General features: G+C 44.7%; 1 protein-coding gene across 2 annotated transcripts in view; it reads right to left on the bottom strand.

Moving 5' to 3' along the window:
• Window positions 1–3,052: 3,052 nt before the first annotated feature.
• Window positions 3,053–21,422, bottom strand: part of LOC125947386 (decapping and exoribonuclease protein-like) — a 105,362-nt gene continuing 86,992 nt past the window's right edge. Inside the window, exons 5-6 of one of the 2 annotated variants that reach the window (XM_049672028.1) lie at window positions 7,383–7,468; window positions 3,053–3,563 (exon numbers count right to left, since the gene is read on the bottom strand). In XM_049672028.1, the coding sequence (XP_049527985.1) occupies window positions 3,443–3,563; window positions 7,383–7,468 (207 nt within the window). In that variant the 3' untranslated portion in view covers window positions 3,053–3,442. The remainder of the gene's footprint in view (window positions 3,564–7,382; window positions 7,469–21,422) is intronic. The other variant, XM_049672029.1, reaches the window with a different exon arrangement.

Below are 21,422 nucleotides of genomic sequence, written 5' to 3'. Positions count from 1 at the left end.
GCAGCGGAAGAATTCCGTAGTTCTCGGAGCAACCAAGATACTTTAATTCTAAGTAGTGATGAACAGGTTACAGAGGTTCCTTCTATAGCTATCAATGAAGTTAAAAGGACACTGAAATGTATTTTTCTGTCGCTTGTTTCTGCCAAGTAATGGGGCATGCACCCAGTCAAGCTGCAGCTTAGCAGCTTTTTGTGCTAGTCCTAGCATTCTTCTGTTCTTGTACAAAAGAAATGCTGAAATAAATTGACTTGACTAAGGAGTGGTACAACCGATTTAAAGCCAGCCCCACATCGGTGGAGAGCGAGCCAAGTTCCGGTCGGCCATCAACATGCCGACATGATCTGGTCATTGCCGAAGTGAACGCTGTGGTGATGCGGGACCGTTGTGTCACTATCCGAGAAGTTGCAGAAGAGGTGGGCATCAGCACTTTTTCTGCGCATTCCATTATGACCGAAGATTTGGTTATGAAGAGAGCTGCGGCGAAATTCGTGCCAAAGCTGCTCATGGCGGAGCAAAAGCAACTTCGTGTTGAAGTCTCACAGGACATGCTGGATTCCACATACAGTGACCCCGACTTCATGAACACCATAATCACTGGAGACGAGCCTTGGGTGTACAGGTACGACCCGGAAACCAAATCCCAGTCGTCACAGTGGAAGCATTCCACGTCAGCAAGACCAAAGAATGCCCGCCAAATGCGCAGCAACGTCAAAGTTATGATGACTGCTTTCTTTCAGTCCCGCGGTGTGGTACACCACGAGTGTGATCCACAGCGTCAAACAATCACCAAAGAGTACTACAGGGATGTCCTCCGTCACCTACGTGATGCTGTGCGTCGCAAGAAACCGGAGTTCTGGTCAACAGAAAATTGGCGCAGCCATCACGACAATGCTCCTGCACATTCCTCGCACTTGATTGACTTTTTTGGCGAAAAAACAGACTCCTGTAGTTCAACAGGCTCCTTAATCTCCTGGTATGGCCCCCTGGGACTTCTGGCTGTTTCCCAAAATCAAGAGGCCATAGAAAGGAGCGCGATTTCAGACAAGAGAGAACATTATCGCTGCAACGCCATCTGAGCTAAACTATTCGGAAAGAGGCCTTCTTGGAACGCTTCCAAAAATGGCAGCACCACTGGGAGAAGTGTCTGAAGTCCCGAGGAGACTACTTTGAGGGTGATCAGGATTCCAACGCTCCAGTTATGCAAGTTTTTTTTTTCTTCGGCCAAAGGTCGGATACTCGGCTTGCCGGTCCCTACGTGGGCCTAGCCGGGTGGCGCGGGGTGTCCCCTGCGTCTTCTCTGGACCTCAATAAAGTTATTTCACTCACTCACTTTTCTAACAGACCTCGTGCCTCCGTTGGCTTCCATTTAAACAAATTGTAAATAGCCTTGGGCGTCAGCTATACATTCCATTATTTGCTAGAGGTGGACGTTCCCCGTGCCCGCCGTGGAGCTTCGCAGTGGTCGCAACGCTGCCAGTCCAACTACGGCTCCTGCTGGCGGCATTTCATCTACGCAAGCATCTACGCCTGGAGCCCCGACCTACGTCATCGTTTCCCTACCCCTCGAGATTCTGGTCTTCTCACCGGAGTCGGCAGTCCTGATGTTGACGACTGGCTCCGCTTGTACGAACGTGTCAGCACCAGTCAGAGGTGGGATCCAACTATTATGCTTGCCTACGTTCTTTTCTACCTCGACGGCGCCACACGGGCATGGTTCCAGACTCACGAAGAGGCGATCTCGAGGTGGGATCTCTTGAAAGAGAAGCTCGGCGACCTTTCAAGTGCCAAGCACTATAGGGGCCGGGGCTGTCGGCGTGTATTGTGATCTCATGTCGTGGTCACACGCAAAAACAGGGTCAATACAAGTGCAGAATTGATAAAAACCGGTTCAAAATAAAGTACTATGATTCATAATAATGTAAACGATAGGAATAATCAAGCAATAACCGCATTAATTAACAGAAGCTCGTGAAAATCGTGAAAATCTTGTAATCTGATCTCGAAGTCGTTGTGGTGACGCACAAAATCAAGTTCTCAAAACAGGATCAAAAAAGTGCAGAATTTATGAAAACCGATTCAAAATAAACTAACATGATTCATAATAATTTAACAGAAAGGAATACTCATGAATTAATCCAATTATTTAGAGAAATTTGTTAAATTCGCTTGTAACTATTATCCTACACTTTGGTGTTAGCCAAAAGGCCAAGAAGCGATCGCCCCCGCCGCATTTCGATGGGAGCGAAATGCATAAAACACTCGTGTACTTAGATTTAGGTGCATGTTAAAGGACCCCAGGTGGTACAAATTAATCCGCAGTCCTCCACCACGGCGTGCCTCATAATCAAATGACGTTTTTGGCACGTAAAATTAACACAATCAAGAAGGTCTAAAAAATGTAGTTTTTTTTTCAATATACAGGGCCTCTTCAATATACAGGGTGTTTTAGCGAACACTTTCAAAATTTCTTAAAGGTTGCCTGTGGCAGATAGCCCAATTCTAGTTAATGAGCTGGTCTACTCTAAGAGGCGGGCATTACTTGCACAAGAAATTGAAATGCATAATCGACTAATGAACAGAAATTCACTATATAAGGTTTTAACTAATTACCTGATGTTGCAATTTACAAATTGTAGCCGTGGAGTTCGCAAGGCGGATCCACTTGGAATTAATTCTCAGGATGACACCAGTTTCGAGATATGAATTCCCGAACTTTGCGGAGAAATGTATTGGCGTTCCAGTTACTTGCTTAACAAAACGTCGCTTTATGCATTGAAACACACAAGTAACTGGAACGCCAATGCATTTCTCCGCAAAGTTCGGGAATTCATATCTCGAAACTGGTGTCATCCTGAGAATTAATTCCAAGTGGATCCGCCTTGCGAACTCCACGGCTACAATTTGTAAATTGCAACATGGGCCATCAGGTAATTAGTTAAAAACTTAATTAGTGAATTTTTGTTGATTATTCGATTATGCATTTCAATTTCTTGTGCAAGTAATGCCCGCTTCTTCGAGTAGACCAGCTCATTAACTAGAATTGGGCCCACAGGCAACCTTAAATAAATTTTGAAAGTGTTCGCTGAAACACCCCGTATATTCCGATATCTGTATCCATTGATTTACATTGTACTGCATTTACGAGGTAACATTGCAATGTTTATAGAGCACTGTAATCAAGCGTTAAAATTTACAATCAGAAGCTCTGTCAAACATTATTTAAAAACATCGACAATTTTGTAAACATTAGATCATATAAACGATATACTTCGCACATTCCATAAGGCAATGTGCTGCCGTCGTAATCGGCACAATGTAGGACGTTTTCCGGGGCGACCAATACCAGACCTTTGTCTTATAAAAAAATAAAAAGCATCAGAAGAACAGCTGTCGTAAAATCGTCGCATGCGGTGTGATTAGGAGAGCAGCTGATGTGTACACTTCAATAGCCTTCGAAGGCCTCTAGGAACCAATCTGGAAGCCCATAATGGTTCCCGGGATCTGTCAGGCGCTTGCACATAACTTCACCTGAAGACGGCACGTAGTCGAAAAGGTAGGCAGTCCTGCGTGTCAGAAAACACAGACTGGTGACAGCGTGCAGCGAAACAATACGTATATGCAAATTTACCCTCAGAAAAGAAAACGTCTCTACCGCAACACTAATAACACACCCCTGCCCCCTGTCTTCAGAAAGCGGTGACACACGCTCGGCAAAGCATAGCGTTATAACATACCTTCCAATAACATTGTCTGCGCACATGGGTAGGGCGTCCTGCGCGGCGAGCAGCCGCCCGCGCGGCTGTATCTTGAAAGCCATCTGTGGCGGGGGCAGAATCCGCCCTCCCCGAGTTTTCGCGGCGAAGCTCGCTGACCTACTCCAGCGTTTTGACAGCAAGTTTCCGCGGTCATCGAGTGAGATGCGTCCATGTTTGCTTGTGCGCGCGTGACACCATGCTTGTTAATTTACTTAGTGTGCCTATGTTTACAAGCTTATATGGCCTATAAAGCTACTATCCTTACTTTGTATAGCTGTCCACTCATTTGCTATCGCAATCAATGCTTCTCAAAGCCAAAATTCAAGGACAACATTCGAGGCAAGATTATCTTATTTCCAATGTACCTTCAATAGCATCAGAGAGCTTCATAAATAAAGTCGTATTCATTGAGGCGACGCCTTTCGATAATTCGGAGATGCTTCATAAGCGCATTGAATGTATCATAGATGTGAGGTGAGAATGGTTAAATCTATCGCGGGCATATCACAGGAAAAATACAAAAGGTTCTAGACAAAACATCGCGCGGAATGAATGGTTCGTGTTGACTATGCACAATTGCCTCGCTGAGCGTGAGGCGGGAGAACTGCCTTGAAGATCAGCAAATAACTCGAACTTTGGGGAATTTTCAGTTTTGAGTGGTTTCAAATTGTGACAAAATATGTTTTAATTCTACCGATTCTATTACTCTGGTCGTATTTTGAGTGTCTTACACCTTGTATGCTGTCATGAAGTTTTGTGTCTTTGGCCTACATATCTAAAGAAAAGTTTGCGGTTTCATAAACCGAACAGCAACAAACAGACGCTTCCCTTCGAATAGCTATAATCAGATAATAAAGTGCTCGATTAATCATTTACGTTTCCACAGCTTTTTCCACAGTGAAGCCATGCGACCACAATATCAACTTAGCTTCACGAACTAAGTAAGCCATCTCACCCACTCGGGGTACATCTCAAAGCTCATGGCTTCGGTGGCAGAAGGCTTACTTAAAATGTCCAGAAAAGCGGATGGGTAAGGATGCCTGTAAAGAAGCGAAAGTGGTCATACCTTATTTGCACACCGTTTCCAACATTCTGCGAAAGATAGCCTGGAAAGATGGTATTTGTATTGTGTTTTCGACACATGTGCGATTTTCTGCGCTTTGCAGAAAGGTATATGGAGGAAGAAAAAAAATCGCGCCGCTGTCCAATCAAGGACTACACCACTGTCTTGAAAAAACGCCCTGTTTTGCACACTAATACATTAAAGCGACATGGAAGACAACTCATTGCTTGCAACTCAGAGACAACGCAAATCGGTGCGTATTTCGCCCGTTTAAAGTGTCCAAGACAGCGGGTATATCCAAGACAATTTATGACCAACTCGCCCCAATTGCAGCCCTACTTGAAGAAGCGCAATACCGACCCTCGATCTTGTATTGCTTGACTTCTTTATTCAATTCTTTTTAGCTATTATAATGTTTACACAGGGAAAACAGGCCCATATCTCAATATGAGGCTCACAGAGAACTACATATCACTACATTTAAATGACCCTAAAACACTGTCCCACCAAATAGAGGGGCTCACTATTAAACGACGCCGTCTCACGAATCCCATGCCACAACTATGTTTCGAATGCTTCAAGGGTTAGTGAAGTTATTGCATCGACACCCCACTTTCTCTTTGCGTCTCCGCGAACGTACTGGAAGCTATCCGGAGGAGATGCCAAGAGGCTCTATTCACCCTCTAAATGCCCTCCGTTCCTGACAGCGTTCGGGACCACTAAGACAAAATACGGCGAAAGCGCTCGTTGCAGCAAATCGTGGCGGTCGCGATATAGACCAAGCTACGCAGCACGCCGTTGACAACTCGGACGCCATGGGCGGCAGACAGAGCTGGCAGCGCAATGACGGAATTATTTTATTGCAATAGCAATTATATGGCCACTCCAAAGCTGATTTCTGCCGTCGTCGTCGCCGTCGCCGTAAGGTTCCGTATGACGTCAACGGCGATGAAATCGTCGCCGCGCTCAGGACGCTGTATGTGCGAGTGAAAGGGCGCGAGGGACGCGCTTTCACGGGGAGCGAACGCACGTCGGAGAGCAAACGCGCGTTCTGCGCCGTGCTTCCTGAAGGGCTGCAGAATTAAGCGTCTATTTCCTCCTTTCCATATATAGAGAGCAAACGCTACTTTTTCCGTCGCGCGAAAGGCTGTGGGGGGGACGGGAGGGAGGGAATGAGTGGAGGCGACGTTTAGCTGCGGCACTAAATGCGTATTTATATAAAAACGCCGACGGCGTCGACAACAGCTCTGCGCGTTGCTGGTGCTGCTGCATGTCCAAGTTTATACAGTTGATAAAACTACTATCCTTACTCCATATAGCTCTCTGCTAATTTGCTATCGCAATTGGTGCTTCGCCTTTTTCTTCCTTTTCGAGATCGCACGCACATATATGTTTCAATTATTTAACTCAAATATAGCAGTTATATGTTACTGAGAATGTTCTCGCAATCTCGAAATCAGCTGGTAGCGCTGCTCCCACAGCTGGTTTTGATGACACTGCATGATAGTGAAACGATCTCTTGCTATTTTTGACACAAGATTTAGAGTGCCCTGATGCATGCAGTGCAGTAATACCTGGCTCACGTGTTCACAGAAGCCTCTATGACAGATAGGTAACGTTTTCTTACTATGGTAAAAAAGTGTTTCATGGCCCCTTTAATGACATCTTGCGTTTCACTGTAGAGATTGTCGTTGCTGACACACAGTGACATTAACAAAGGTTGCGCGCAGGGGACTTAACAAACAAGGGAAAGATTACAAGCAATACAGATCGACGAGTGGAAGGACACGTGTCTCTGCTTACCCTCAGTTGTAAATTAAGAAAAAGCGTGCCGCTATCTGGTCATTTCAATCGATCGTGACCACACATATGACGATCATCTTCGTCTTCTTGTTTTCAATTATTGCTTACGTCATAGCGCATGCGCCTATGATGCACTTAATGCACAGCTTTGAGCAGCAAGCCAATAGCTGCAGCTCAGCACCTCAAGTATGGCCTCATTTTGCTTGTGCCCGTGTGTTCTTTGTGCGTGTGTGTGTTTTGTGTGTGTGCGTGTGTGTGTTTTGTGTGTGTACATGTGTGAGTGTTTTGTGTGTGTGTTTTGTGTGTGTACGTGTGCGTGCGTGCGTGCGTGCGCGGTGCTTGAAACTATAATGCATTCAGTAATGTGAAGCGGGTGCAGAGAATGATGCGAAATTCTTCAGTGTACATGGCAAAGCACGGTGTGGAATGACAAGCTAGGCCGCCTTTTCAAAAAATAAATAAGTTCTGAAGTCTTCGCCAGAAAGCATAGGATTAAGTGCTATAAGAGACATTATCAGTAACGGGCGGAAATACTGGTTGCAATCACTTCATAGAGCGTGCCTGTACTTTGAGAGCGCACGTCATGACCCTCATCTTTGAAGCCCTGCCTGACCGGACTCAAAATTACCCTTGTGCGCACCGCACTTAATACTCATTTACGGCAGCCAATTTTGTGGCATAGGTGAAAATACACTAAAAATATAACTAATAACAAAATGCCAACAACGCCGATGGCTAAGGTGAATTAAAATTTCACTGACCTTCCGTCATTTGCTTCAACATGGCCTTTGATAAAGGATAGCAGCTGGTCGCAGAATTTCATGCATATATCTTCCGACCACTTTCCCTGCAATCAAAAGACGTACGTATACAACAAGGTTTTCAATCAATCTAACAGTCAGGGTAAATTAAAAGATGAGCAATGAAATTACGTTCGAGCCAAATCTCAAATAAGAAAACAAGACTTGGACAACTTGCTTTCGAAGATTTGTTTTAAGGTCTACTGGAGTGTGTAACGCATTTTTTCAAAAAAATGAGCATCGAGCAGCCATGCAGTAATACCTCAAATAACTGCCCTTAAATCCCTTCCATTCACGCGCTACCGCCGCTTTTAGGAGCGAAGCACCTAATGCACCCGGGCTGTCCGCATCTCATGTAGTAATCGTCGTCGTCGTCGTCACGGTAAGCACGCAGCTCGTGCTCGCGCTCGGCACGCGCTCGTGCAACGTCATCATCTTCCCCAGCTGGCTGCGTTGCTGCTCATCATTCCAGCGTAAAATTTCACTTCCGTCGTCGTAATGAGGAGGCCTCGTTTACGGGGTTATGAGCCACTATGAGCCTATTAGCGGTGCACAAGTCCAGCAATCTGGGACATCGACTACTGCGGCGAAGCCGACCCTGGGGCGATGCGGTTAGCGTAACTCTATGGGAAGCATTTTTTAAAAATTGATTACTGAGCAATGGCTCATTTCTCGCGATTTGCACTTTAGGCACTAAATCCTGACAACGTTCTCACGGTATATGTCGAGTGTAGTCTAATTCCACTGGCTGTATTTTTTTCCTGGGGCCCTTTTGTAGACCTATTGAAAATGCATGGGGTGATTTTTAAAATGTAGTTTGCAGCACAGTAAAAACTCATCCGCTAATTGCACTCTAGTGGCACATACTTTAGGTCTCTCTATATATGTAGGTCCAGTTTGGTTTTAATCCGCTGGCTGAATTTTTTTCCTGGGGCGCTTTTGTTTAGCTACTATGCGGCAAAGCATCTCTACAGGGGCAAAAGATTCGTCCGCCGTGGAATTTATGGGAAAGAGCTTGCGGACCGTGTCAAAAATGGACACGAATGTGCAGCTGTGATGCATATTTGCTCCATGACGTATAAGGAAACATGATGGTATTAGATTCTGCAAGAAGGAGCGGGCCAAATGGCTTTATGGAGTGCCATCCAAGCGCGAAGCCTGGTTGCGCGCCCCCCTTTTTCTCAAGTTTCGGTGCATGGTAAAGTGTTTCATTTGGTATTTAGAAAGGTAAGGTGCTTAGACAGATTTAGTATTAGGCAAATTTTTGACACAAGAGGACATCGCCAAATAGAGCACTTGTTACGTGTGTTTACGTGTTACTTGTTAGGTGTTTACTTAATTTGTTACGTGTGTTACGTGTGTTTAGTGCAATGTGCCGACAATGCGAAGGTTTGAATATTATCAGTGTAAAAACAGATTGAAAGGAAAAACTCATGATCTATAGAGCGCGTGACGGAACGAAATAAAGAGGAAAAGATAGTCCCCGTGTTACAGCGAAAATCAGCAGCTTCGTCTCGTTTAATAAACCACCCCGTTTTAGTTTTAAATGCATAAGCATTTCTATGCCTACCAAATGAGAAATTTGTCCGTCCGTCACGTAAGACGAATGCAATGGCTCATAACCACGTAAGGCAGAGGCTACAAGCGCTCAGCGAAGTGAAGCGAACAGCGCATACATTCATTCAGATCACCCATACAATACACAGAACAGCACACGTTTCAATAAAGAACAAGTGCAAAACAAGCATCCGAACCATGAATAAACATTGCATGCTCCCTCAGCAATTGTAGTGGTGGTTTTGTAACAGCTTAGCTGGACATCCAGGTTGATAAGGACCGATAATAGTTCGTAAGGGTCGGATTGTGTTCGATAAGGTTGATAACGACCGATGAGGGTTTATAAGGGTTTATGCTGGTCGAATCAAGTTTCATAACATTGATGATGACACCGGGCTGCGTGGGGATTAGCAAGCGGCACAATGCTTGTGCATACTTAGGCAACTCCCAGAGGAGTTTCTACGTGATTTCTTTTATCAGTTTGGAAGTATAGCTAAAATCATGCGTGCCTGTTCAGTGTACACAAATCTCGCACGTTATACGCGAAGGTAAGGTTGTGAAGGTTTGAGAAAGTGAAGCCGCAACCGCTGAACTGCACAGGGTCAATTGTTGTAGGGCCTGCTGTGAGCCACACGATTGCTTAGCTGAGCAAATTGGTAATCTCTTGAGAATACTTCTCGGAGCCCCGCTTTGTCGGGAATATTTTCTCTCGTAAGGTGACTCTTACAGTGTCCTCGCAGCGCAACAAAACACTGGTCTGACGATCGTTCGGACATGACTAACCTGATTCCGGGCTTTTAAATGCAGTCGCACCAAATCGCTTGGAAATACGAAGAAAACATACAATGCGTTTGTTTCTCCATAAACTCAGTCGTACTGTGGGGAAACAAGCTTATAGTTTATGGCAGCGGTATTTCCTGTACACAACTTTTTTTTTATTATTGTGAAAGCAGTTATATGTACACTCCAGGCGCATTTACGCCGACGTCATCCGCGTCGCCTTCGCTGTCGCCGCGATGTTCCGTGTGAAGTCCGACTGCGATAACATCGCGGCCGGATGCCGTATGTTGCCGGTGCGAGTGGAAGCGTGCCAGATTCATCTTAGAAGCCTGGTGGCTCAATCTCGAAGGTTATGAAAAACGGCGCACAACAATGCCTCAAGCAAGCACGTCTCGCTGTGTATTGTGTGTATTACACGGACAAACAGGTGCACGCAGAACATCAACTCACCACTCTCGCGTTGCACTAAATGCTGAAGAAATTAAACATTCACTGTTAAGATCACCGCGTACTATCGTCAGTCAAAGCAAACAGCAGAGAAAGCTTCGCTTACTCTGCTTGCCACACTGAGTCGGATCCACATAATTTTATTGCGATTGCAAATATATGGACACTCCAGGCACATTTCCGCCGTCGTCGTCGACGTGATGTTTCGTATAATGTCCAAGTGCGATAACATCGTGGCTGCGCGCCGTATGGTATGGCTAAAGTGAAAGCGTGAGAGGGTGAGCAAAGAATGGTTGCTCAGTCTCGCGTGCGCAAGGGAGGAAGGCGGGGAAAAAGCGCTCCGTCTTCCATCGCGCACAAGGCCGCAGGGAAAGTGGGGGACGTTTTACTCCCGTGGCGGCTACGTATGGCGCGGCTGAGCGCGGCCGCGCGGCCCCGATCTAGAAAGCTATCTGCGCTGGGTACAAAGTCTAGGCGGGCCGATGGCTGGGACCCTATAACGTAAAACTATTCCAATCTGTTTTCCTTCTAATCCCCTGATGTCCAATTTACGTAACCGCCAACGCAAGCATCGGGCGGTGACTCGCAGCGTTGTTTGAGAAGGCTATTGAAACGCTCTCCTATTTTATAGGAGGTCACTGCATGTTGTTTGCTTTCAAAAGGAATAGCATTGCCTAACTTAACATATATTTCTTACCTGATTGGCTGACCAAGGGCGATGAGCACGCAGAAGTGGAGGGGGTAACGTGGGGCCGGTATAGCGCAGTGAAAGTAGATAACCTGATGAGCAGTGTGTTGCCGGCGTCTGCGTTTGCCCTGCTTCTTCTTACTTAGCTTTCGGTGTCTGCTATAAAATCACGTCGGCGTGCAACGGCAACGTAACAATGCAGCTAAAACGAATCTTCAGTGAAGAAAATTTGACATAGCGATGTCGTTTTCGTGCTGAAAGGACTCGACAACCATATAATGTCACGCAAAATTTTTTAATATAGACAAATAAATCCATTCTCCACGGCAGCTCCGACTAGCCAGTGCCAGAGCGATCGGCGGGTACCCACCTTCTATTGATGTCGGAACGGGGCAGTGTCCGGGTGTCCGGCTATTAAAAAGAAAATTAAGTTTTGATCGGCGTAATAATGCATCTTTAATGCGTGCAAGCCACCTTGACGCAGTGATTTTTCACGGTTTTTGGACGTCAGGTGACAGACAGGCGAAGTGGACGCAGTCCGAAAACTTTTGACCAATTGCGGATGGCTGATGGTAAAAAGGCATAGAATCGAAAAATAATATTTTTCTGTTGTTCGGTCTCACATGCATAATTTGTGTGCACACGTCATATAAGAGTGAGTAGCTCTCGCGGTTTTTTAACAGCGGAGCTGTTTAAGCCGAGCGTTAGCCCGTAACCTGCGGACAGAAATTGTGGGCCGATCCTGGCGGTAGTGCAGAAAGGGTCCAAGCGCAATGACACATACCTCTGTGAACTGGCGAAGCTGAGCCTGGTTAAGTCTAGCTAAGCATAGTTGGGACTACTTAAGCTTAGTCTCTCATCGATAGACAATGATAGTCAACCAGCAGCTAATCGATAATCGATAAATGATCAATAAATTCCGGAAAATGCTGGGAATGACTTTGTAGTGCTTAGCCTAGTCCAAAAGCCATGCCAAGCTAGGTGCCCATCAGCTACGCTTTCTCTGTAGCATTGAGCCTCCCGTGCAAGCTACGCTAATATTTTTTCTTTACGTTGCATGAAAGACAAGCGAAGTTGGGCAATCATGGAGGCCTGATTGCAAAAATAGAATAGAAGCAGTTTGGAATAGCTTTTCGTTAAAGTGCCCCTGATGCCTTCGTGTGCGGTGTATTCTCGGCGCAATTAGTTAGCGTTGAAGCTAGAAGTAGCACGATGGACAATTCGCTCGCTGTTGCTGCCACTCTCCCCCACGCCAGCGTTTTGACAGCGAGTGTCCGCGCTTATCGAGAGAGATGTGCTCGTTTGTGATTGTGCGCGCGTGACAACGTGCAGGTTAATTTAGTTAGTAAGCGAATGTTTACAGCCGTTTATGCAGCTGATAAAACGACTAACCTTAGTTTGCACAGCTGCCTAATAAATTTCTGTCGCAAACAGTGATTCGCCTGTCGGGCGAAATTGACCTTATTGTTAATATTATTGTAGTTAATATTATTATTACTTATTACGCTCAAGCCAGGCGCAATACACATACAAGTTTCGAATACAGGCGCAGTTCTGTCTTCTTGCGACTGAGTGCCGATAAGTTTTTTCGAGCAAATGGGGCACAGCGTGTCGTTTACAAAAAGCAGCTTGGTGTCTGCCACTGCGGATACGGTGGCATAGACATGTTGTAAATCCGGTTTTCTATTGGATGGCGCATATCAGCACGCAGGAAGAGAATTTCGGGTGGTGGGTCGATTCCTTGTTGGAAAAATGGATATATTCTCTCGCGCAAGCCGTTGCTTTAAAAGTGAATCCAAAGTACAAGTGCCCAAAAATGGTAGTATTAGGTAGTGTGCGCTCTTTCCCGTCTCTTGTTGTTTTCTTCCTGTTTGTTTTGGGCAGCGTCTGAATACATTAACATAAGGTCACTGTCTCGTTCGACGGAAACACCTAAACATTTTTGCAGTAGGTAGAGTCATCTGCGTTCGGCGTTCTTGGAAGTAGTCCCCTTCCGAGGTGATCAAAAAGCACAGTGCTACTTCATTTTTCTTTTCCTTTTATTAAACGTGCGACATTTAACGGTAGTGCGCGAAGGCGAGTATTACAAGCTTTTGCGCTGTAGTCGTTTTTTATTGAAAGTTGCACACGTGGCTCCACTCTCGTGCGGCCGAGACGTGGACTGTCAGAGTATGGTCATTTATCGGACAATGCCAGGGCTACTACTTTTGTTTTCTCGCCAAAAAACCGTCCCACCCCCCTAGTCGGTCAAATAACAGCCATAACCTTACCACAAACAAGACAAATTGGCTTTGTGCTTTTGAAAGCGGATAGTGATAGTCTATCAACTCGTTGTCTTTGGATCTTAGCACTTGCTTTCTTTCAAGCCCATGCTGCCCTAGAAAAAAGTCGGCAGAATTTTTTTTATGGTTACAATAAGCATTCTCAATAGGAAGTTAACATTTTCGACAGTATTCGTCTTCTCCCGCAGTGTGACGTGTGTGGCGGCGTTGTGTAGAGATTCGGGGAAAAAATGGTCAAATACGATATTGAGCAGCTGATTGCTGCACTCTCGTTAAATGCTAAACGCTTTTTGGGTTGCATGACACCATTTACACACCCTTACGTTGTCATTTTCTTGGCACATGAAAAATTTGTGCTCTTCAAATGAATGTTCTATGGTGTAAGTGCTGCATTGTTTTGCTTATTTTATTTAATGTACTAAGCTTGAAAATGCCGCTAGTCAGACATAATAGAGCACAGAGAAAAGGCCCAACTGCACGCGGCATGGTCTTATCCTTACAATAAATTCGCTAACGGGACAGATCATGAATCCAACTACAAAATGATATCTCGCACCAAAGGAATGTGGGAAAAACCACTAGGACACACTAAGTTCCACAATCTTATTGTTAACAGATGATTCAAGGGTGACGCAAGGCGACAACTGTTGCATATGACGGCGTGCATACGACTAGACCAGCAATAGAATAACATGACTTTAGTGAACCAAGAACCAATATGCAGGCCATGCGGTAAAACTTTATTATAGCAACACATTTTCAGCATTGTTCGTACAACTCAACGCTTGAAGCCTGTGTATATTTGCGGCGGTACGTACATGTTTTATTGCTGCATGGCCCACTTTGGTTATTAGCCTGCGTAACACCGTGACTAAATTTCGCCTCATCGCACGCACATTTAAGCCTTCTTGAAAACAGAACCAGGACGATTCAGTCACTGGAACAGCCTTTCATTTATTTATCACACAGTCCCATATTCGCTCGAGGAGGATTATAGCGGGGAGCATGCATACACGCATTAAAACTTTTTTCAAGGTAACATTATAAGAAGTGATATCCAAACCTAATAAGATCTAAAAGAGAGAAACAAAGCACCAGGGGCCGAATTCAGAAAGCTTTTCGATCGTAAGTGCTGCACCACGATTGGCTGACACCTGCTTCTGCGAACAGTTTTAGCGTGAGAATGTTTTTGTGAATCCGGCCCCAGTATGTAGCATACAGTAGTTACCATGAGCCTAAAAGAAAAAGATTTTGAAATTAAAGGCGTGTGAAATTGTTATACATTACCAGGAATTTGGGACATCGCCGAACAGCGCCTCTAGCGGCCGCCTCTGAAAACTAACGAGTTTTCTACGGGAGAGCGTCGTTTTTTTCGAAATAACTAATCATAGAAGCCATCTTTTAAAATATTCCCATGGAAATAGGCTCTTGGCGCTTAGCCTGAAATAGCATGCAAGTGGTACCATTTCATACGGCAGAAAACTCGTTCCAAATTGCGGGCGAAGTTTCAATTATGGGAGTCTATTGAAAAGCCAAAATTTTGGAGGCTTTTTTGGCCAGTAAAAAGCAATTTGCGATGAACCTATTGCATTGACTGACGTATTCCTGGGGATTTATCAACTTCAATGACTTATCAACTTCAATGAATCAGCTTTCAGCTAGTTGCAGCAGCAGCTCTTGAAATGGCAAAGAAGTCGTTCCAAAATCGCAGTTTTCATAACAAGGTCGCGGAATTTATTGTGTTACATATATAAACCTAGTTTTCGCCAACAGCAGCGCTTCGAAGCGGTAGCCGAGCGTGTTGAGCGACCACAGATCAAGATCACTGATAACCTGGATCTTGAGTTCGCAGGTTCGACGCCAGCTGTGCCGCGCTTCTTCATATCACTTTGTCGCTGCTGAGTTTGGCAGTTTTCCACCCGACGGCGTATTCGGAAATGCAGGACATAAGTGGCGCGATCTTGTACGCGTTCCAAAATGGAACGGAGGTGTTCCGTTCCATCGAGCCGCACACGATTGGTCAATTTCAACCGCGACGTTCAAATTGACCAATCGTGTGCGGCTCGATGGAACGGAACGCCTCCGTTCCACTTTGTAACGCGTACAAGATCGCAGCCTTGGTTACAGTTCTTGTTTAGTTTCTTTCTACTGTACCAAAGTCTTCCTGAAAAAAAATAGCTGGCTGGTTTAGAGAACATGCGAACGTGTTTCCAAACATCTTTTGCACTTTAGGTATATTGTACTTTGGAAAATAAACGCAGGTAACGTGTTTTGAAAGTACATTTCTTTCCTAAGGTGAATATTTATGAAGACATTACTAAGAAATATTTTGCCTTTTCAGCTACGTCTTGGGAAAAGCCTGTTTTGTGCAACTCTTGTGCGGCTTGGAACGTGCCACAAAAATAAATAGCGCCCAGTGTGTGCAATTAAAAGACACAGAAGTAGAAAAGTTGGCTGCAGCCCCAGACGTAGTATTTTTACAAAGGAATACAGTTGAAGCTATTTGACTGAGTGTATTTGCATTATATCAAAGCAGAATTTTTGCGTATACCTGACCTTCAGTGCAAATGAAGGATATCGGAATTATTGCACAAGCGTGTTTGCTTAGTACAAACCAGTACCTCGAAACATAAACATTCTACCCACAATATGCAGCGCACGTGCCCTATCATTTGAACCATTCCCATATACCTTCACAAAATTCCAGAAATACTAAAAGTCTTCATATACTTTTATCCTTTTACCACAACTTACGCAGAGGAGTATTGGAAATTATGCGAAAAGACTCTGGGACGTGTTAATGTAGCCTGTCGTGTAAAAATAGAGAACGACTCCAATCACAGACCACACCCTTTTTGAATTATGCCCACAAAGTTGTGCTAGAAGACACTGTTTTCGGCTACAATTACCGAAGTTGCCATTTAGCATTCTGCTGTTCTCTTCTTGACTAACTCTATTGCTGAATCAGGTCACAGCACCATGATATGATTACTGGTGCAATTCTTTAGTAATTATGTGCGAATATTCTCCTACCCTAAATTTAACATGTTTGAATAATTGAAGAAGCAGGAGAAAGGACCGTGACGGTTTGCAGAAATGTTCCTTTATTATAATCGTTTATGACTCATATCGTTACGGTCGTTTTGTCATGATCACGCCAGCGTGCACTGAGCATCATTTATCATTTTGTCTACTGCCTATAAATAAAATACAAAAGTGTCGTTCCTTGTGTGTGAGTAGCACAATGGCAGCTGAACCTTTCACATGGTCCTACTAAGCCAAACCATTCCTTTTCTGCCATGGTGCCACAGGACATGTCAATTTCACACTTGATTTTCGCCCTTTCAGTTTCCTAGAAAGCATAGGGAGGTACACAAGACGAACAGGCGAAGTTTTGAAGTAGTTCTTAGATTTGAGTAAAATTTCATTGGCAATGTTACTATCCTTTATTTGTTTACAAATTTATTACACCTCATTGGTGATAATGACGTACTACATAGTAGTTCAGTTCTTATATTTAATACAACATGTCTGAGATGGCTGTCCTGAAAATTAACCAGGTGTAAGCATTGCATGACGTTGGCTGGAAGGTAATTCATTAAAAAATGTGTGCAGAATAAAGAAAATACAGGTGTTCAATGGCACAGTCACCGTCAAAAGTTTACGCGGCCGAGATTCTGCGAATAAGTTCATTTTCAACGCAGCTACGCCCACAGCCAGTAAAAGTATGCAAAACTTTTGTTTTCTCTAGACCAGGATACGCTGTAAATCCGAATGCCACGATGCGTGCCTCAGGCGTAGAAATATAATATTTTTTCAGCTTCAGATGGGGGCGAAATGCGAAAAACACCCGTGTACTTAGATTTAGGTGCACGTTAAAGAACCCCAGGTGGTCCAAATTTCCGGAGTCCCCCACTACGGCGTGCCTCATAATCAGAACTGGTTTTGGCACGTAAAACCCCATAATTTTTAATTTTTTTCAGCTTCAGACGTGCGAAAGCTTTGGATACGTTCTGAAGGCCAGGCTGCTTTTTAGCTTATATGAGCTGACAAGCGCCGAGCTCTTGATGATGGAGTATTAGAGCGTAGAATTGTAGAACTTGTGCAAGGTCAGGTGACTTCACGACGCAAACCTAGCGATAGAAGCTCAGCATGCTTTTTGTTTATTAACACTGATGATAAATGAATAATCAGAGTAAATTAATATTACTGCCCGTTTCTGGACAGACTCGAGTGTAACGCATACGTTCTATATCACTGAAGGTTCCATGCTAATTCCATACAGGGCATTCATATCCCGAATTTTGGCCTGTCTTACGCCTACCGAATCTTTAGCAATGAGAAGAGGTAAACAATTGCTTCTTGGGATGTAGCCGAGGCCATGGTAGATGTGATTTGTAATGCGGTATATGTGAGTAGGCTGACTGGAATTATTACATGAAGTACGCCTACGTACCTAGGTTAAGTCACGGTGGAAATTACAGAGCCCTTTATTGTATATATGTTGAAGTCATGTGAGAGTGTCTCTGCTAAAAAGTTATAACTTTAATAATATCACGACTGAGTAGCCTTCTGTTAAACTGTTGGTAAAAATACTGTAGACGAAGTTCTATTGTGGTTTAAACTGCAACGTTATCAGCGCTTCCAAAAGAAAGCCACTACAAGTCCATCTTTCTCGGGCGTTCATTTCACCTACGTACCACTGCCTGACTCGTGACCTTTATATTTTTAAATCTGCCCCGATGACGTAAGTTACGTTGCGGAAAAAATAAATACCCTTTCTAAAGAATGAACTATCACAGCTTCCCGACAAAGCGCGGTACGTTGCCGCAAGTCGTCATGTGTGATCAGGGTAAGAACGACCGCCCGTCGTTAAAAATGACTTGTCACTCCCCGGTTTTTCTTTTTTGTCAAGGACGCGACTAACCCGTAGAAGGGTAATCCCGACCTTGGCATAATGCTTGCGACTTTTCTGGTTCCGGACGAGCGCGTTCTTTGTGTATAATTCAGGCGCTTGGCATCGAAAGGCTTATACACCTTTAAACAGCGAAAGGCTTTCACAGTCACTTCTGTAGCTCCACGGAAAGCGCGGACAATCAGTCCACTTTCAGCATGAGCGCTCTGACCCAAGACACATATTTGCGAGAAAGGAGCTCCTATATTACCCATAGCGAGAAATGTATCCACAAATTACACCTCATTATACAGATGTGTTAATGAGCCGCACTCTGGTGCCTGTATTCCGTATTATGACAAAAATATAGTTTGTGCAGTGTCAGTAGCCTAAACGTAAAACAGGAAATTGAAGTCATCACAAAGACTGTCATATATCATAAAGTGCAAGAAAAAAACTTAAACTGTACTTGATAATACTCGCAATGCAAACTTTGATGCATGCGATTCATTTCAATTTCCTATCTGTTCCGACCCGCCGTGGTTTCTGAGTGGCTATGGTGTTTGGTTGCTGAGCACGAGGTCGCGGGATCGAATCCCGGCCACGGCGGCCGCATTTCGATGGGGGCTAAATGTGAAAACACCCGTGTACTTAGATTTAGGTGCACGGTAAAGAACCCCAGGTGGTCCAAATTATTCCGGAGTCCCTAACTACGGCGTGCCTCATAATCAGATCGTGGTTTTGGCACGTAAAAGCCTATAGTTTAATTAAATTTTTTAAACCTAGATGTTGCTAATCGTAGTGTTTAAGGGGAAATAAACATGCACTCCTAGCGCGTGCAGAAACTACGCCGGTTTCTAGCGAGGGGAGCTTCGCGCCGTGACGCAGCAGACCCCTTCAAGCATTGACAGTGCAGCATGCTGCCGGCTGAAATATACGGGCGGTGGGGTGCAACTCGGAATTGGCGGAGGTTGCCGTTGCAACGCGATGATAATTGGATGTGACGGACGTTCGCGCCGAAGATTAAAAAGATTGTTAATATTAAAGCGATAGCTGTGCACTATGACGTAGCCAAACAGGGCGGGTTTTAACGTTGGATCATGAACGCTATCACAGAGAAGGTTTACTGCAAAGAGTTATATGGTGGGTAGAGGCGCGGTGGGGTTTAAAGCGATAGCCCTGTGGCGGCCCATGCGCAAAAAATTGTACCTTAAGTATCCTTACGTGACTTGAATGCGAAAGCATTATGACTTCTCTTAGTCATTACCAATAAAGACTTCTTAAGTATTACAACCTGTTTGCGATCCTTCCTTCGCTATCTTTTCTCTGCGTTCATTAATCACCAGACCACAACCATTCAGAACTCATCGCCAAGTAGCTACGAGTTAATATGGTGATCCACCTTAATCCACCTTAACCAAATTTAATTCATTGTAATTTAGTTTACTTCACCTTAATTCACTTGACTCCACCTTAAGTCACCCTACTCTAACTTGTTGTAACTTTAATTCACTTCACTGTAATTCACCTTAATTCACAATAACTACCCATAATTACTACTAATTGATGTTGTAATACTATTTACTATATTCTATATTACTACTGATTTCATTCAAGATGCTGATGATGTCACATTGACTTTTGATACCACTCGTTGTGAACGACGCCGGCTTTTCTGCCTCATGGCTCATGTAATGCTTTCGCATCAATGACTACTGCATGTAGACGACAACGGTCCGTCTGCACGGCACAGAGTAAACAGCTTTCCCACTTTCATCTGCTTTCATTGCGATTTGCGCAGCCCCGGTGCGCGGCATCCCGTCATGCTCAGAGTTGATGCAGATAGTTTTGCGCGGCGACGAGGGCAAGCGTGTATACTGCTCGAGTGCACGCGATAGGAGTGAGACCGCTGCTCCGGCCTAAGCGGCCAGATGTGCTTCCTGGCGCCGTGGTGGGAACGCGCCTTTGCCGATACGGATGGCACAACAGCTGAAGCAAGTGGTATACCGGCGTTGTTTCCTCCATGTTCTCTGCTCTGTGCCGAGTAGAACGACTTATATCACTTGTCACGGCGTGACGACGCTCGGCCAACGGCGGTGCCGGTGGCGCGAGGAAAAGAGAGGCCCCGCGTATACAGGGGCACTATCCCTCACCAGTACACGGGAGCCCAAGCCCAGAGTCCACTAAAGTTTGCTTAAGTGATTTAATAGTGGAGATGTGGTTTATGGTAAATGAAAAAAAATAATCACGATAAGTAAGCCAAAGAATGTTGATTCCACTGTCAATCTGCATAAAATCGACAAATTTAACACATGAAAACTTTTCTATAATCGCAATGGAACATTCGCATCACTTATGCTAAAACACTGCGTTGGATCTCATGTGAAGCTTTCATTGCTGTTGTACTTCCTCTATAATAATCATTGAGTAATAATGCAATACTAGTAGCAGTAGGGGTAGTAATAGCAGTAGTAGCACTGATGGGACTTCAGACCCCCCCCCCCCCCCCAAATTATTTCGTGCTGGCATGCACCGCCGACCAAAACAACCACAGGCGCCGGGAATCTTTCTGGATTTTGTCTACAGTGTCTTTTTCACGCTCGAAAAGACATTTCAGCACGCACATTGCGAACTCGGGCTGGATTTCGTCGCAGCGCCCTTGGCACCTGGACTAACATAACGCAAGGAGCCCCATCCGAGCACAAACTTTCAAGAGTATTTCGATAGCGAGCGGGCGCACTGCGGCATCTCGCAGCGGCCGGGGAATCTACGGAGCGCATGGAATTCAATTCCTAAACTTTATGGGTATAAAGTTCCCATAAACTTATGACGCGAAAGGTGCACTGACATTTCCAAAGGCGTGCTTTAGATTTTCAACTCTGGAAATTTATGGGTGTAATGTTCTTATAAACTTGAGCTAACATGCGCGCACTGGAACCCTCGTGTCCAAGCCGTTTCAGAAATGGAAGCCCGCGCTCGCAATCTTCCACACACACGAAAATACTAAATATGACCGTGACTGCCAGCTGGCAGCTGATAATTTTCTCCAAACATTTTCAGGAAGGGCGCTCGATGTGATCAATCAGCTGGACCAGGGCAGGTAAAGTAAAATAAGAGAAAACAGAAGAAAGTTAATGGCCTATTTTTCAGGCGGTTCTTTTTTGCGGACGACAAGGTCTGGCTCTCCGTGGCCATAGGGACAGTGGTCCTATGGATTTAAGCAAATCCCTTCTGAAAATATTGGTATTTTCAGAGCGCTTCTTCATTTGCGAGCTAATTGTGGAGATACATATCTGAAGAACCATTTGGATGTTGCCCCAGTAATACCTCGCATTTGAGTCCAGATGTACAAA

The sequence above is a fragment of the Dermacentor silvarum genome, chromosome 8 (genome assembly GCF_013339745.2).
Source record: "Dermacentor silvarum isolate Dsil-2018 chromosome 8, BIME_Dsil_1.4, whole genome shotgun sequence".
Lineage (NCBI taxonomy): Eukaryota > Metazoa > Arthropoda > Arachnida > Ixodida > Ixodidae > Dermacentor > Dermacentor silvarum.
The sequence above is the reverse complement of the archived record's forward strand: the minus strand, read 5'-3'. Positions and strand labels throughout refer to the sequence as shown.